The following is an 18,465-nucleotide window of genomic DNA, read 5'->3' as shown; positions in this document are numbered from 1 at the left end:
TATGAGAGCCTATATACACCCAGAACTAACCACCTAAACACCACACTATGAGAGCCTATATACACCCAGAACTAACCACCTAAACACCACACTATGAGAGCCTATATACACCCGGAACTAACCACCTAAACACCACACTATGAGAGCCTATATACACCCAGAACTAACCACCTAAACACCACACTATGAGAGCCTATATACACCCAGAACTAACCACCTAAACACCACACTATGAGAGCCTATATACATCCAGAACTAACCACCTAAACACCACACTATGAGAGCCTGTAGTATACACCCAGAACTAACCACCTAAACACCACACTATGAGAGCCTATATACACCCAGAACTAACCATCTAAACACCACACTATGAGAGCCTATATACACCCAGAACTAACCATCTAAACACCACACTATGAGAGCCTATATACACCCAGAACTAACCATCTAAACACCACACTATGAGAGCCTATATACACCCAGAACTAACCATCTAAACACCACACTATGAGAGCCTATATACACCCAGAACTAACCACCTAAACACCACACTATGAGAGCCTATTGTATACACCCAGAACTAACCACCTAAACACCACACTATGAGAGCCTACACACCCAGAACTAACCACCTAAACACCACACTATGAGAGCCTATATACACCCAGAACTAACCACCTAAACACCACACTATGAGAGCCTATATACACCCAGAACTAACCACCTAAACACCACACTATGAGAGCCTATATACACCCAGAACTAACCATTTAAACACCACACTATGAGAGCCTGTAGTATACACCCAGAACTAACCACCTAAACACCACACTATGAGAGCCTATATACACCCAGAACTAACCACCTAAACACCACACTATGAGAGCCTATATACACCCAGAACTAACCACCTAAACACCACACTATGAGAGCCTATATACACCCAGAACTAACCACCTAAACACCACACTATGAGAGCCTATATACACCCAGAACTAACCATCTAAACACCACACTATGAGAGCCTATATACACCCAGAACTAACCATTTAAACACCACACTATGAGAGCCTATATACACCCAGAACTAACCACCTAAACACCACACTATGAAAGCCTACACACCCAGAACTAACCATTTAAACACCACACTATGAGATACACCTATAACTAACAATCTAAACACCACACTATAACAGCATATACACCATGAACTAACCACCTAAACACCACACTACTGTATAACAGCCTATACTGTACAACTAAAACTAACCATCGAAGCACCACCCTATGAAAGCCTATACACACAGAGCTAACCATCGCAACACCACACTGAGAGATACACCTAGAACTAACTATCTAAACACCACACTATAACAGCATATACACCCAGAGCTAACCATCTAAACACCACACTATGAAAGCCTATACACCTAGAACTAACACTTGTTTTATTGCACAATGCCGTTCTATTGGATTCTATTATATGTTATTACTATTGTATTATGCACATCGTTGCGGGCAAGACCACCCGCATTTCATTGTATACTTGTATGCCGTGACAAATAAAACTCTTGACTTGAACCATCTCAACACCACACTATAACAGCATATACACCCAGAGCTAACCATCTAAACACCACACTATGAAAGCCTATATACACCTAGAACTATCCTACACACCTAGAACAAGCCTATGGTCAGTACAAGACAGATTGCAGCTCTCTCCTCAAAGCCTGCAACACTTTGCATCTGTGACACTATTTGACTTGTTTGTGGTAGAGTCTGTTTTTAGTGAAGGTCCAACTGAATCTATGTTGTGTAGATAAACATCTAACAATCTTCTGAAAGTTCAACTGAATCGATTATCTATCTGCTGGACATGACTTTGTGCTTCAGAACGCCAGTGAGCAGAAGACTGAGATGGAGAAGATTAAAGGGAAGATGGCTGAGGAGGTTTCTAAGATAGAGGAGAGGAAGTCCAAGATAGACGAGGAGTTGAAAGAAGTCCAGGTGAGAACTGTATATTCACCTTTATTCTGAAAGAAGTCCAGGTGAGAACTGTATATTCACCGTTATTCTGAAAGAAGTCCAGGTGAGAACTGTATATTCACCTTTATTCTGAAAGAAGTCCAGGTGAGAACTGTATATTCACCTTTATTCTTTTTTTGTATACTTTTTTTTATTTAACCAGGCATTTAGCCCATTGAGATCAAGGGTCTCTTTCACAAGGTGACAATGTCAAGAAAGCAGCAGCACACGTCATAATATAAAATACAAGATAAAAAAAAACAGTTAACATATAAAAGAACAAAGCAGCAAACAAACATTATGGACCCTAACACTCGACACACAAAAGCAAGAAGAAAATACTTAAGTTACCCTCCCCCTTCCACTCGCTGTCGCTGTGTCCCCATCTCCCCCCCCCTCTCTCACTCTGTGTCTCTCTGTTTCTCTCTCTCTCCCCCCTCTCTCTCTGTCCCCCCTCTCTTTGTCTCTCTGCCCCCCCTCTCTTTGTCTCTCTCTGTCTCTCTGTCCCTCTCTCTCTGTCTCTCTCCCTCTCTCTTTCTGTTCCTCTATCTACCTCTGTCTCTGTCCCCCTCTTTTTGTCTCTCTCTCTCTCTCTCTCTCTCTCTCTCTCTCTCTCTCCTCTCTCTCTGCCCCCTCTCTCTTTAGCCCATAGTGGAAGAGACGAAGCGTGCAGTGGGGAACATTAAGCCGGAGGCGCTGTCTGAGATCCGCTCACTGCGCATGCCCCCTGAGGTCATCAGAGACATACTGGAGGGGGTGCTGAGGCTCATGGGAATATTTGATACTTCCTGGGTCAGCATGAAGAGGTGAGCAAAGAGGAGGACCTTCGTCTCCTGGTAAGGTCAGAGGTCAAAGTATTCTCCTGTTAGGGTCAGAGTCTTCTCCTGGTAGGGTCAGAGGTCAAGGTCTTCTCCTGGTTGGGTCAGAGGTCCAAGTCTTCTCCTAATAGGGTCAGTCTTTTTTTTGTGTCTCCCATCCCCCAATTTAGTCACTATTCCAATTCCCTTCCTGGCCGCGTCAATACTTTTACCAACAGATTTCCAGTTCCGCGTGCGCATTCTGCAATCTGATTGGCCACTGACGTTTCTGGTCGTGTGACATGTGCGGCCAATCGTGTGACGCCTGTTTCTTTCACCGGTTAAGCTTAGGCACTCTTTCGAAGTTGGTTAAGGTTAGAGTTTGTCTTAGGCCATGTTTAGACGGAGAGAGTCTGAACAGAAACCGCAAAAGTCGTCTTGCGGTCTCACTTTTAATGTTGCGTTTAGACTAGTGTTTTGGGATGGAATTCTGCGTGCAGACGAGGCTGTGTCGACTCGAGACGACGGAGCCCCGCTGTCACACGATTGGCGCAGATGTCACATGACCAGAAACGTCAGTGGCCAATCAGATCGCGCAAACCGAACGCGGAAGTGCAACTCTGTTAGGGAAAATATTCACGCAACCCATACGCTACACTGCCTCAGGTCGTTGAGACAACCAGGCATGCTGTGAAGACCCGCCCTACTCTGCCTCTGATTCGCAGACTGTGGGTGGGGGAATGTGATTGGACCAAAGCAGAGTCACACAGACAGTGGCTCCAGTCACTAATAGTTGCGATAGCCGCTGGACTGATTCTTGTGTATTTAAAAGTACTGCCAATGTAGCCTTCAGGTGATCTCCGTGGATATAATCAGACATGCTTGTTCGCTTTGTTTACACTTCTAGGCTACTGGCGCATGCAGTACGCGACGAGAGCCTTGACAACCCTTTCGTCATAGTTTTATGCGGTTTGACTGTTCAGATGATAGCGCGAAGGTGTATCGTTTCTAGGATTTCCACCCAGGAAGGTGGTCTCACTTTTTGCGGATTCTCCCAGCAAAAAAAAAAAAAAACGTTGCCGTATAAACAAAAGGCACATCCGAAAAAAATATTTCCGTATTCACCTGCTAACGTTTCCGTCTAAACATGGCCTTTGAGCAGGGCGATAGAACACCAGCCCTGATTCCAAACTCTAACCGTAACCAACTTCGAAAGAGTCGCCTAAGCTTAACCAGTGATAAACTAGGCGTTAGGTAGTTTGCTGCTGGTCGAGGCGGAAATGGGCAAAGACACAGGCGTCACGCGATTGGGCGCACCTGTCACATGACCAGAAACGTCAGTGGCCAATCAGATCGCACCAGAAACATCAGTGGCCAATCAGATAGCAGAACGCGAACGTGGAACTGGAAATCCGTTGGTAAAAAAATAGACGCTTCCTGGCCATTGCGCCCATTGCCCTACTGTCGGTCTGGAGAGGGTGTGTAGACTATTACATGCAGAGTCGCCAGCCACTTCTTTCCACCTGACAGCGAGGAGTTCCACTGGGAGAACGTAACTTGTGCGGAGGTGTGTGCTATTTCCCCAGATCCCCTCCCTGCTGAACAGGCACCCCGACCGACCAGTAGGAGTCACTGTTTGCAATTACCAGGACTCATACCCCATCGGCTTTCCACCCTCTAACACTGCCAATTGTGTTAGTAGGGACGACTGACCAAGCCGGAGGTACCGCTGACAGCTGGATTCGAACCCAGAGTCTCTGCGGTGGTATAGGCGAGTGCTTAGAACTCTACGCTACCCAGCCGCCCTACAGGGTCACTCTTCTGGCAGCGTCAGAGGTCAGAGTCTTCTCCTGGTAGGATGAGGTGGGGGTAGGAGGAGGAGGATGTGATGGGGTAGAAAGAGGAGGGTGAGGGTAGGAAGATGAGGTGAGAGGTGGGGGTGATGTGAGATCTGTTTAATCCACTAGCTGATTTGTGTCTGTATCTCTCTCTCTCTCTCTCTCTCTCTCTCTCTCTCTCTCCCTCTTTCTCTCCCTCTCTGTCTCACTCTTTCTATTTTCCTGATTAGAATCAGATATTATCTAATGTGTGTCTCTCTCTCTCTCTCAGTTTCCTGGCAAAGCGAGGGGTGAGAGAGGATATTGTGACATTTGAGGCCAGGTTGGTCAGTCCAGAGATCCGTCAGAGTGTGGAGGAGCTACTGCATCGCAACAAGGCCTCCTTCGAGCCCAAGGTCAGCTCCCTGACCCTCTACCTCCCTGACCCTCCATCTCTACCTCCCTGACCCTCTACCTCCCTGACCCTCTACCTCCCTGACCCTCTACCTCCCTGACCCTCTACCTCCCTGACCCTCTACCTCCCTGACCCTCTACCTCCCTGACCCTCTACCCCCCTGACCCTCTACCTCCCTGACCCTCTACCTCCCTGACCCTCCATCTCTACCCCCCTGACCCTCTACCTCCCTGACCCTCTACCTCCCTGACCCTCTACCTCCCTGACCCTCCTCTACCTCCCTGACCCTCTACCCCCTGACCCTCTACCCCCCTGACCCTCTACCTCCCTGACCCTCTACCTCCCTGACCCTCTACCTCCCTGACCCTCTACCCCCCTGACCCTCTACCCCCCTGACCCTCTACCTCTCTGACCCTCTACCCCCCTGACCCTCTACCTCCCTGACCCTCTACCTCCCTGACCCTCCATCTCTACCCCCCTGACCCTCTACCTCCCTGACCCTCCATCTCTACCTCCCTGACCCTCTACCCCCCTGACCCTCTACCTCCCTGACCCTCTACCTCCCTGACCCTCTACCTCCCTGACCCTCTACCTCCCTGACCCTCTACCTCCCTGACCCTCTACCTCCCTGACCCCTGACCCTCTACCCCCCTGACCCTCTACCTCCCTGACCCTCTACCTCCCTGACCCTCCATCTCTACCCCCCTGACCCTCTACCTCCCTGACCCTCTACCCCCCTGACCCTCTACCTCCCTGACCCTCTACCTCCCTGACCCTCTACCTCCCTGACCCTCTACCTCCCTGACCCTCTACCCCCCTGACCCTCTACCTCCCTGACCCTCTACCTCCCTGACCCTCTACCCCCCTGACCCTCTACCTCCCTGACCCTCTACCCCCCTGACCCTCTACCTCCCTGACCCTCTACCTCCCTGACCCTCTACCTCCTGACCCTCCATCTCTACCCCCCTGACCCTCTACCCCCCTGACCCTCTACCTCCCTGACCCTCTACCTCCCTGACCCTCCATCTCTACCCCCCTGACCCTCTACCTCCCTGACCCTCTACCCCCCTGACCCTCTACCTCCCTGACCCTCTACCTCTCTGACCCTCTACCCCCCTGACCCTCTACCTCCCTGACCCTCTACCTCCCTGCTCTCTACCTCCTGACCCTCTACCCCCCTGACCCTCTACCCCCCTGACCCTCTACCTCCCTGACCCTCTACCCCCCTGACCCTCTACCTCCCTGACCCTCTACCTCCCTGCTCTCTACCTCCTGACCCTCTACCTCCTGACCCTCTACCTCCCTGACCCTCTACCCCCCTGACCCTCTACCCCCCTGACCCTCTACCTCCCTGCTCTCTACCTCCTGACCCTCTACCTCCCTGACCCTCTACCTCCCTGACCCTCTACCTCCCTGACCCTCTACCCCCCTGACCCTCTACCTCCCTGACCCTCTACCTCCCTGACCCTCTACCTCCCTGACCCTCTACCCCCCTGACTCTCTACCTCCCTGACCCTCTACCCCCCTGACCCTCCATCTCTACCTCCCTGACCCTCTACCTCCCTGACCCTCTACCTCCCTGACCCTCCATCTCTACTTCCCTGACCCTCTACCTCCCTGACCCTCTACCTCCCTGACCCTCTACCTCCCTGACCCTCTACCCCCCTGACCCTCTACCTCCCTGACCCTCTACCTCCCTGACCCTCTACCCCCCTGACCCTCTACCTCCCTGACCCTCTACCTCCCTGACCCTCTACCCCCCTGACCCTCTACCCCCCTGACCCTCTACCTCCCTGACCCTCTACCCCCCTGACCCTCTACCTCCCTGACCCTCTACCCCCCTGACCCTCTACCCCCCTGACCCTCTACCTCCCTGACCCTCTACCTCCCTGACCCTCTACCTCCCTGACCCTCTACCTCCCTGACCCTCTACCTCCCTGACCCTCCATCTCTACCCCCCTGACCCTCCATCTCTACCCCCCTGACCCTCCATCTCTACCCCCCTGACCCTCCATCTCTACCCCCCTGACCCTCCATCTCTACCCCCCTGACCCTCCATCTCTACCCCCCTGACCCTCCATCTCTACCCCCCTGACCCTCCATCTCTACCCCCCTGACCCTCTATCTCTACCCCCCTGACCCTCCATCTCTACCCCCCTGACCCTCCATCTCTACCCCCCTGACCCTCCATCTCTACCTCCCCTGACCCTCTATCTCTACCCCCCTGACCCTCCATCTCTACCTCCCCTGACCCTCCATCTCTACCCCCCTGACCCTCCATCTCTACCCCCCTGACCCTCCATCTCTACCTCCCCTGACCCTCTATCTCTACCCCCCTGACCCTCCATCTCTACCTCCCCTGACCCTCTATCTCTACCCCCCTGACCCTCCATCTCTACCTCCCCTGACCCTCTATCTCTACCCCCCTGACCCTCTATCTCTACCCCCCTGACCCTCCATCTCTACCCCCCTGACCCTCTACCTCCCTGGCCCTCTAGTTCCCTGGCCCTCTAGTTCCCTGGCCCTCTACATCTCTGGACCTCTACCTCCCTGGCCCTCTAGTTCCCTGGCCCTCTAGTTCCCTGGCCCTCTACATCTCTGGACCTCTACCTCCCTGGCCCTCTAGTTCCCTGGCCCTCTAGTTCCCTGGCCCTCTACATCTCTGGACCTCTACCTCCCTGGCCCTCTACCTCCCTGGACCTCTAGTTCCCTGGACCTCTACCTCCCTGCTCTCTACCTCCCTGGACCTCTAGTTCCCTGATCCTCTACTTCCATAGTTCCATTGTCTCCCAGTTCCCTGACTCTCTAGTTCCATAGTTCCCCTGTCCCCTAGTTCCTGTCCCTCTAGTTCCGCCATCCTCTAGTTCCATAGTTCTTCTGTCTCCTAGTTCCCTGTCCCTCTAGTTCCATTGTTCCTCTGTCCCCTAGTTCCCTGGGTCTCTAGTTCCCTGATCCTCTAGTTCCATAGTTCCCCTGTCCCCTAGTTCCTGTCCCTCTAGTTCCGCCATCCTCTAGTTCCATAGTTCCTCTGTCCCCTAGTTCCCTGACCCTCTAGTTCCATTGTTCCTCTGTCCCCTAGTTCCCTGGGTCTCTAGTTCCCTGTCCCTCTAGTTCCATTGTTCCTCTGTCCCCTAGTTCCCTGGGTCTCTAGTTCCCTGTCCCTCTAGTTCCATTGTTCCTCTGTCCCCTAGTTCCCTGGGTCTCTAGTTCCCTGACCCTCTAGTTCCATTGTTCCTCTGTCCCCTAGTTCCCTGGGTCTCTAGTTCCCTGACCCTCTAGTTCCATTGTTCCTCTGTCCCCTAGTTCCCTGGGTCTCTAGTTCCCTGATCCTCTAGTTCCATAGTTCCCTTGTCCTCCAATTCCATGGTCCCACTAGTTCCATAGTTCCCATGTCTCCTAGTTCCCTGTCCCTCTGGTTCCCTTGTCCTCCAATTCCATGGTCCCACTAGTTTCTCTAGGTTCCTCTAGCTGCTGTTCATGTTGTTGATGATAATGTGGATGTTTTTGTTGTTGATTATGTTTATGATGTTGACCAGAATGCAAAGCGAGCCAGTGCAGCAGCGGCTCCATTAGCAGCCTGGGTCAGAGCCAACGTCCAGTACTCTGTGGTCCTGGAGAAGATCCAACCTCTAGAAAGAGAACAGTCATCCCTGTTGGAGTAAAACACACTCTCTCTCTCTCTCTCTCTCTCTCACACTCACACGCACATGCACACGCGCACACACACACACACACACACACACACACACACACACACACACACACACACACACACACACACACACACACACACACACACACACACACACACACACACACACAGTAATAACCACACACACAGTAATACACACACACACAAACACACACACACACACACACACACACACACACACACACAGTAATACGCACACACATGCACACACACACACACAGTAATAACCACACACGCACACACTAATACACACACACACACACGCACGCACGCACGCACGCACACACACACACACACTATCAAGCCTTTATTTAAACTCTAAAGGCAACTGAGGTTTCCCTCATTTACAGTCACGTCGAGTGTACATTTTCTTAACAGAGTTAAGCAAAACATACAGAGTTAAGCCAAAAAAAAAACATTTTAAAATCTGCAATAGAGAGGATAATCTGTTGGAGTTCATCCCATGAGCTAGGGGCATCATAGCAAAATGCAGATTTACCCTGTTCCGAGCGAACTCGACCAGCCAGTCACTAGAACGGGTTCCATTAGGTACCAAAATTCCATTCCAATAATGATGTAGTATAAGGAGGTAGCTTACCAATAAGGGCCTTAAAAATTAACAAATACCAGTGTTTGTTGCCCCTCTCCGTCAGCGAGGATCTCCGTCAGCGAGGACCAACCAACCTTCTCATAAAGGACACAGTGATGAGTCCATCATTAGTGATTAATCTGAGGGCAGAGTGATAGACAGAGTCCAGTGATTTAAGGGTTGAGGCCGCAGCATGCCTATAAATTACATCACCATAGTCCAGGACTGATAAGAAAACTACTTCGACAACTCTCTTCCTACTAATCAAAGGAAAGCTGGTTCTGTTTCTGTATAGGAAGCCAATTTTCTGTTGCAACTTGGAGGCAAGGTTGTCCACATGGAAATAAAATGTCTCATCGAGCCACACACCAAGATATTTATATTCAGTGACTCTCAATGCTAGAACCACGTACGGTAGATATGTGAAAACCATCAAATGTAATGTTTCTGGCTCTAGAAATCAGCATACATTTAGTTTTACTAGCATTAAGAACCAATTTAAGTTTAATAAGAGCTTCCTGGAGGGTAATAAAGGTAAATTGTAAGTTATCAATGGCTAATTGTATACAGAGTCAGCAATACAATACACAACAGTATCATCTGCATACAGATGGGCTTGACAACCATTCAGCAAAGACACAATATCATTAATATAAATAGTGAAGAGGACAGGACCTAGAATTGAACCCTGTGGCACACCTTTAGTTATTGATACAAATGTTGATTGGGCATAACCCAACTTTACACACTGATGTCTCCCTGATAGATAATATTGGAACCAATCACACAATCAGTGTCTATATCAACAGACAATTAAGATCAACATGAAGAAGTCCGATATATTCTCTATCAAACAGGTTCCCAGCAACTGCAAAGTGTTTATTAAATGCAAGACAAATTTAGTTTAGGCTGGAAATAACACAATCGTCAACACTAATATGAGCGGGTAGTGAATTAGAGGTCTTGTTTTTCTTTTACAAAACTGAGCTGGGTTTGTGTAGGAACTTTTAATAAAATCTAAGTAGTAGGCCTACTCAGATTTTTACTTTATCATCGTTGTGGTACATCTGTTTCTGAGCTGTTTAAAGGCAAGCCAGTGTTGTGGATCACCTGAGTGTCTAGCACGTGACCAGGCCTTATTCCTGTCATTAAGCAGAGTTGACCATTCATGTGAGAAGCAGGGTGCTATTCTATCTTTCTATCTCTTGAGAGGAGCATGTTTATTGATCAGAGAAATACGAGTATTTGTGAAGAGGTCAAGGGTCACGTGAACAACAGCAGACTCTAGTCTACTCAAGTAAGTAATTTATTTATAAAGCACGTTTAAAAACTCAAGAGCCAACCAAAGTGCTGTACAATCAAAGCATAAGATCAATGTCATAATATAAAATACACAAATACAAAAATAGAAAAAGGCACAACAGGACAAGACAGTACATTCAGAGAATAGGACAACAGTAGGCCAACAAACGGATAGGGGAGCACAAGAAGAGATACAAGGGGGAGGGGGCAGGATAAAATTGCATGGGAGTGTGTGAGTTAGGGTGTGGGAGAATCAGGGTTTATTGAAGGCTAGCGAATAAAAGTGGGTTTTTTGACGGGCCTTAAATGTCTCCAGCGAGGGGACAGATCGGATCTCCAGGGGTAGCTGGTTCCACAGTTTGGGGGCCACAGCCTTGAAAGAGCGATCGCCTCTCTGTTGTGAAGAGGATGTTGCTATGCATAATATCATTCATGAAAGCTTGTTCATTTAAAAAAAAAAAATATTCCTTTTCATGACCGTATGTACACTAGGGCTGACCCCTATTAGTCGAATAGTCAACTAATTGATCGAAAGGAGCCGTAGTCGACTGCCAACCTCTTAGTCGAATGCAAAAAAAATTAAGATTATTATAATTATTTTATTTATTATTCTTTTTTTAATTTACATTTTTTTATCATTCTTTCCAAAAGAAAAGAGGCCTAGAAGCGTGCCTAACGCTAATGGCACGCTAACTGCCTAAGAAAACAGGCACAGAAGCACTGAAAGAGGATTTCACCCATCTAATGAACACACTAGACTAGACAAATATCAAGATGTATCCATCAGTGGACCAATTGCATGCTTTTGCACAGAGGACAAGAAGCCTTCCGTCGACTCCTTCAGACACAGCCCAAATGGAATGATAAAATGTTTATAATTGTGTGTGTGTGTGTGTGTGTGTGTGTGTGTGTGTGTGTGTGTGTGTGTCTTTTTATCTCTTGAGAGGAGCATGTTTATTGATCAGAGAAATACGAGTAGACGGCAGACTCTAATTTTTTCTTTTATTTTTTTTCTTTGTGTGTGTGTGTGTGTGTGTGTGTGTGTGTGTGTGTGTGTGTGTGTGTGTGTGTGTGTGTGTGTGTGTGTGTGTGTGTGTGTGTGTGTGTGTGTGTGTGTGTGTGTGTGTGTGTGTGTGTGTGTGTGTGTGTGTGTGTGTGTGTGTGTGTGTGTGTGTGTGTGTGTGTGTGTGTGTGTGTGTGTGTGTGCGCGTGTGTGTGTAGGAACCTGAGGAAAACGGAGAACAGGAAGAATAAACTGGAGGAGCAGCTAAACTCAGTGGGAGAGAGAGTCTCTTCTCTGAAAGACAAGTAAATATCTATTTCTATCTATCTACAGTGGGAGCAACAGGGTCTATATAACTATATAATTATGTAACTATATAATCGGTCCTATATAATTATGTAATCAGTCCTATTTAACTATATAATTATATAACTATGTAATTGGTTCTATATAATGGGTTCTATATAACTATCATTATTTAACTATATAATAGGTTTTACATTATAACTATATAATCATTGAACTATATAATAATATATACAAATGTATAAATGGTAAATGGCGCTTTTATCCAAAGCGATTTACAATTTGTTCCTCACATTTTACCCATTCATTCATTGTTTTTCATGGTAATGACCAAAATAATTTATGGAAATACCATCGGTATCATGGATTCAATTACATTATACCTTTATATTAATTAATTACATGGTACCATGAACCATGGTAAGACTGAAAATACCATCCAACTACCATGATAATCTTTTGTAAGGGTTTTACACAACACCCAGCCAGGAGGCAGCTGATTCCATTCTCTCTCTCTCTTTCTCTGTCTGTAGGTTCCAGTGTCGTACGACCGAGGCAGCTAAGTTGGAGGCGGAGGTGTCTAAGGCCCAAGAGACCATTGCTGCCGCTGAACAGCTCATATCACAACTAGACACTGAGCACACCCGCTGGAACATACAGGTACTGCAGGGCTAGTAGTAGTTTATTCAGTCAGCATCCCACACAATACAATATACACAATCATGGCCGCCTAGTTATAGTTGAAAGTCGGGGTGCAATTATTATTATTTTTTTTAATAATTTTTTTAATTGTAATTATTATTATTATGAATTTTTTTGGGACAGGCAAGGGGTGGTTTGGAGGGGGTTAGGCACGACCCCCTCCACGGCAGATTTTTTTTGAATTTAATTAACCTGTACGTGCAATTTCCTGCAATATAGAGCCTTCAATATTGACCAATAAAAAGCTGCTCTTTTCACTATAAAACTCAGTTTATATTGCAGTATGATAGCCAATTACTATAATAATAATATATTAATATATATATATACTGTATATATACTGTATATTGATTTTTCGCTCATTTATTTTTATTAAATCAATCTCCTTTCAAATAGGCCAAGTTTTTAATAAGAAAGAGAAAAAAGATATATTTCCATTACCTGTAACTCTTGTGTCTCTTTCTCTCCTTCTCTGCCTCCTCCCTGAGTCTGCAATGCACAGTCATGACATCGATCTCCAAAAAAAAAGTAAAAAAAAAAAAAAAAACGTATTTTTTTTAGGCCCCTCGTCACTAGAGGCCCACGGGCCGCGGCCGTTGTTAATCCGGCCCTGCTCGTCTGCCATATAGATAGCGAACGTATTTTGCAAACGAAGTCATGTCATCCAGCTGACACCACATATCTAGATAATATTATGACATCGTTAGCTAGCGGCTAGCACTAAAGCTAACGCCAACCAGGGGGAAACGTTGTTATTATTTATTATTATTATTATTAGAGGATTTACGGTATGACCAGATGGCATTTCGGGACGTGAAACACTTTTATTGTATTGCGTGGTAGAAGTTCTACCACTCAATAGTAAAGACATGTCTAACATAACTTACTGGAAAATCCTGCCACCGATAAGAGACTCTGTCGCCTGTGACACACACACGCACTCACAGCCTGTACTGGCTGCAGCAACATGCGCGCTACTGACTGCTGGGGGAGGGACCGTGGTATGCAGTGGATCAAACCATTCAAATGTGGAGGGCAGGGGGGGACAGAATCTTTGGAAACTTAAAAACTCGCTATTAAGTGTCATTGCGTATTATTAATTTGATTGAAATTACGTAGTTATGGTTAGATTTATATATTGGGGGGGGATATATCATATTTTTCATATGATCAAAAAGTGGTGGAGCAAGAGCATACCTTTGCTCCCCCAAGTTCAATAGTGGGAGAGCAGATGCTCCGAATGCTCTTATGGCCAGGCGTCTATGTACACAATCTTTTTACAATATTTGATTTAGCAGTGACTGAAAAGGTACAGACTGAAGCATAATGCTTATATATGCCTGTCCTATATTCTTAACAAAATTAAGACTCAAACAGTATTCTAAAAGAAAATAGCAAAAAACTGTATTATTCACCTTTTGTAGTTTTCAAAAATAGCTTTACAAACCATTTTCTTAAAAACCAAAAGCAAATTACTCATTCTTAACTGTATATCAGCATTGTTCCACAAGTTAACCCCAATAATAGAAATACACCTCCTTTTAATCCATTTCTTAGCTTTTTGAACAGTAAATTTACAAATATTTCTCAAATCATATTTTCTTTCATGTATTGAAAAAAACCTTTGCACCCCGTCTGGGAGTAACTTTGCCTTAGCTCTGTACATTATTTGCATAGTTTTATAATAAACCAAATCTTTACATTTCATAATATGAGACTTTATAAACAATGGATTTGTGTGTTCATAGTAACCTGCCTTGAAAAGGTCCCGAATGGCCCGCTTTTGCAGTAAGACTACGGTATTGGAGTTACTGTCTTTTTAAATGTCAACCCAAATGTCGACCCCCATACTTCCACACATATGTAAGGAAGTATAAGTGAGCAGTAAATGATGTACAAGGCTTTGTAGTTTAATATATCCTTACATTTATACAATATTGCTACTGACTTAGATATATTTCCTTGAATATAGTTAACATGTTGTTTCCATGTTAATTTCTGGTCAATAACTACCCCTAGAAATGTTATCTCAGAAACTCTTTTTATTTTTACATCACATATTTTTAACTCGATATCCCCCTCTATTTCTTTTTGATTACCAAAAACCATAAATTTAGTTTTCTTAATATTGAGAGACAATTTATTAACATCAAACCAAGTTTTGAGAATTTCAAGCTCTCTTTCAATATCAAACAAAAGTTCCTTTAAATTACTTCCTGAGCAATATAAATGTGTATCATCTGCAAAAATAACAAACGTTAACAGTTCAGCAACATTGCACATGTCATTAATATAAAGTATAAAAAGTTTTGGACCTATCACAGATCCCTGGGGTACTCCACAGGTGACCTTCCTAAATCCTGACACAGTGTCATTAATTTGCACACATTGCTGTCGGTTTTCCAAGTAGCTCTTCAGCCAAGAGTTAGCTATACCTCGTATCCCATACTTCTCCAGTTTTCTCACTAATATGCTCTGATCTATTGTATCAAAAGCCTTCTGTAGGTCAATATAAATACCAATAGAACACTTGTCATTTTCAACTGCTTTAGAGTTTGAGTTAGCTAGAAACCCCACCACCCCCTTTTCCCCTGTTTTTTTTTTTTTTAATCTTTTTCCCCCTCCTTTTTCCTCCGATTTTCTCCCATCCCAATGTTAGTCGTTATGCCAATTCCCAATCCCCTTCCTGGTCACTGCGCACTTACCCCCCACAGTCGGTCTGGGAGAGTGGAGGCTACCACGTGCTTCCTCCGACACACGTCTAGCCAATCAACCTCTTCTTTTCACCTGGCAGCGCGGACTCTCACTGAGAGGGCGTAGCGTGTGGAAGGATCACACTACCGCCCTTAGATCCTATCCGCGCTTAGCAGGCGCCCCAACCGAACTGTAGGAGTCGCTGTTTACAACGACCCGGACCCACCCCGCCAGCTTCTCCCACCCTCTAATACTGCCAATTGTATTAGTGTGAACGGCCAGCCAAGCTGGTGACAACGCCGGAGCTGTGAGCTGGATTCGAACAGGCGAATCCAGCCGCTCCGGGGTTGGTGACGAACACAATCTCCGTTACGCCACCTGACCGCCCCCCTTTCCCCCTGTTTTATTTAATTTAGCATTTAAGTTTTTCATCATTTTCTCACACTTTTTATTTTTAACTAAATTAAGATGTACTGTATGAACTGTGTGTCCAGCCAGCTTACCAATGTGGGACAGACAATGGGTCTCATTCCCGAACGAAGTTACGACAAAAAATTTCATCTTAGCCAGATTTCGGCCCATTTAAGACATATTAGGGCTGGGAGTGGGAGTCCCCAAATTTTCCTGAGATCAAATCTCATGATTGATTGACTAATTTAAAATTTCATTATAACTTGAGAGACTGTGTTCTCATAGTGATTCCTTCACGTCAACGCTACAGGCCTACTTGGAATTAATTACTTAATCATAATTAAAATAAATATGACAATATTTGTACGATAAGAAATTACGCATTTGATGTCGGAAAAATAAATAATATGGATTCATCTGATCACAGGGCAGCTGCTTAACCATATCTGAACCAGCTATTTTGGACAAATGTATAATTACTTTAATTACTCAGATATTCAAACACAATTATGCAATTATTGTGAAATGATTGAAAATAATAATTATTTAATGCCTTCTGTGGAATTTGTATTTCTTATTTGTTACACATCTGTTTTAATGATTAATTTTATACATTTGAAAGAATGCAGGTCAACATGCAATGTATCCCATTGATTGGTATACAATGGGACAGACCTTTGTTTGATTGATTGATTGATTGAAAACTTTATTAACAGATTGCAGAATGGGTACAGTACAGTACAGCTCAATTATACAACGGCATGCAAATTTCTCGATTCTGATTGGCCATTTACACGTCTTTATTGGCAACAATCCACGGTCCTGGGCTCAGGACCCGCCCACAACCGAATCACATATCACTCCCCGGCTCACTCCGGGAGAAAACAAGATCGCGGACAACAAATGGTTATGTTGAAAGCACCATAACGACTAAATATGAAGCGATTCTGTCAAGGGGAATGTGTTAGTCCTTTAAACAATGTTGGATGATGTAATTGATGGGTCTTGAGTCAATCTAGAACAAAAGAAAAATCGCGGATTGATTGATTGATTAATTGATTGATTTAAATTTCTTCCTTCCTACTTTCTACTGACTGCAGCGTTCTCTCTCACACTGTCCGACGCTGGCGTACCCACAAACACACACACACACATACACACACACACACACACACACACACACACATACACGCACACACGCACGCACACACACACACACACTGTGACACACACACACACACACACACGCACACACACACACACACACACACACACTCCTGTCTGCAACAGCGGGGGAGTCAGACTGAGAGAGAAGCAGCGCTGTTTTAAGTGAGCATGGTCTATTGAATTGATTGATTGGTTGATTGCTAATTTTATTACTGTACCCCTGGTTTCCAACTGGTTAAGTTTAGGCTAAAAGAAATAAATAAAAAAAATAGGGCGAAGAAAACGTTTTTTTCCTATAGGGCAAAGAAAACGTTTTAATTTGTTTTACCTACTTTATATAGAAGCATCTAAGAATGAAGTTCTATGGAAAGTAGGTCTGCATTCCCTTAACAATTGTGTGTATTGAGCCGTACTGTATTGTACCCATTCTGCATCTGGTAATAAAATTTTCAATCAATCATTCCAATAATACACAGTTGGATGTGTTAGTTGGTTGGATGCACTTCAAGCTGCTTCCACATGAGGCAACTTCTCTCAATCATTCCAATAATACACAGTTGGATGTGTTAGTTTGGTTGGATGCACTTCAAGCTGCTTCCACATGGAGGCAACTTGTCTTTTTTGTAGTTGTGGGAACTACTTTTTCTGGCGGATGGTTTTTTCAATAAATCTTCGATTAATGTGTGTTTATTGTATAGAAATAAGGTTGGATGAATCTGGCAGTTGTATAAAAGCTTTACACCACTTGTAGTCGTGATTTGTGACCAATAAACCATGCCTAGGGGGGTCTAACGACCCTCGGCTGCGCCTCGGGCCTAACGACCACCCCTAGGCATGGTTTATTGGTCACAAACCACTCCTGCGCGTGATGTAATGCTTAATTACATAAGGGGATGCAGACCAGAGAAAGAATTTCGTCTTGTTTAGATCAGGGTCCCCCATTTTCAATTCATCATAACATATATGACACACACGACACAGATAGACAGTACTGCTACATCTATACATTTATGACCTACCAGATTTGCAAATACAGTACTGTTTTTGATACAAAAAGAGTCCAGAAAAGAGAGTACATTTGACGTAGAAACTGTTGGAGGAGGTTGGGTAGGAGGGGTGGGTTGGGTGATAGACTTACACTGTACAAGCAAAACTGTACATTGGAATATTGACAACCATACTTGGTCATTTACTGTACATTGGAGGGGGTTGATATAGCTATAAACCTGCATTCCTTCGAATATATCATTAATCAATTAAACTTATATTGAAATACACTATATAGCCTATACACCAACACTGAAATGACAGTGGATAAATAAATAAGAACTAAAGCTAATCGGTGCACTGGAAATAGACTGCATTAATATTCCATAACAAGTCTTGTGTGCGCCTACGAATGAACAGTAGCCTATAGGCTTAATTATGTCATTACGCCCGCCGTAGGCTATATATATTATATTTCATTCATTCATTCATATACAGTACTGCGCGTGCGTGTGTGTGTGCGCGCGCT

General features: G+C 45.1%; 1 protein-coding gene across 1 annotated transcript in view; it reads left to right on the top strand.

Annotated features, from left to right (window-relative positions):
- The window catches only part of dync2h1 (dynein cytoplasmic 2 heavy chain 1), a gene marked incomplete at its 5' end in the record, with an annotated part of 340,281 nt that overhangs the window by 234,510 nt on the left and 87,306 nt on the right, over window positions 1–18,465 (top strand). Inside the window, 6 exons of the mRNA XM_084336726.1 lie at window positions 1,903–2,016; window positions 2,680–2,840; window positions 4,941–5,064; window positions 8,600–8,721; window positions 11,888–11,974; window positions 12,509–12,635. Of these exons, the coding sequence (XP_084192852.1) occupies window positions 1,903–2,016; window positions 2,680–2,840; window positions 4,941–5,064; window positions 8,600–8,721; window positions 11,888–11,974; window positions 12,509–12,635 (735 nt within the window). The remainder of the gene's footprint in view (window positions 1–1,902; window positions 2,017–2,679; window positions 2,841–4,940; window positions 5,065–8,599; window positions 8,722–11,887; window positions 11,975–12,508; window positions 12,636–18,465) is intronic.

This window comes from Notolepis coatsorum (assembly GCF_963971535.1).
Source record: "Notolepis coatsorum genome assembly, chromosome: 1".
NCBI classification, from domain to species: domain Eukaryota; kingdom Metazoa; phylum Chordata; class Actinopteri; order Aulopiformes; family Paralepididae; genus Notolepis; species Notolepis coatsorum.
This window is presented reverse-complemented; position numbering and strand designations above follow the sequence as displayed.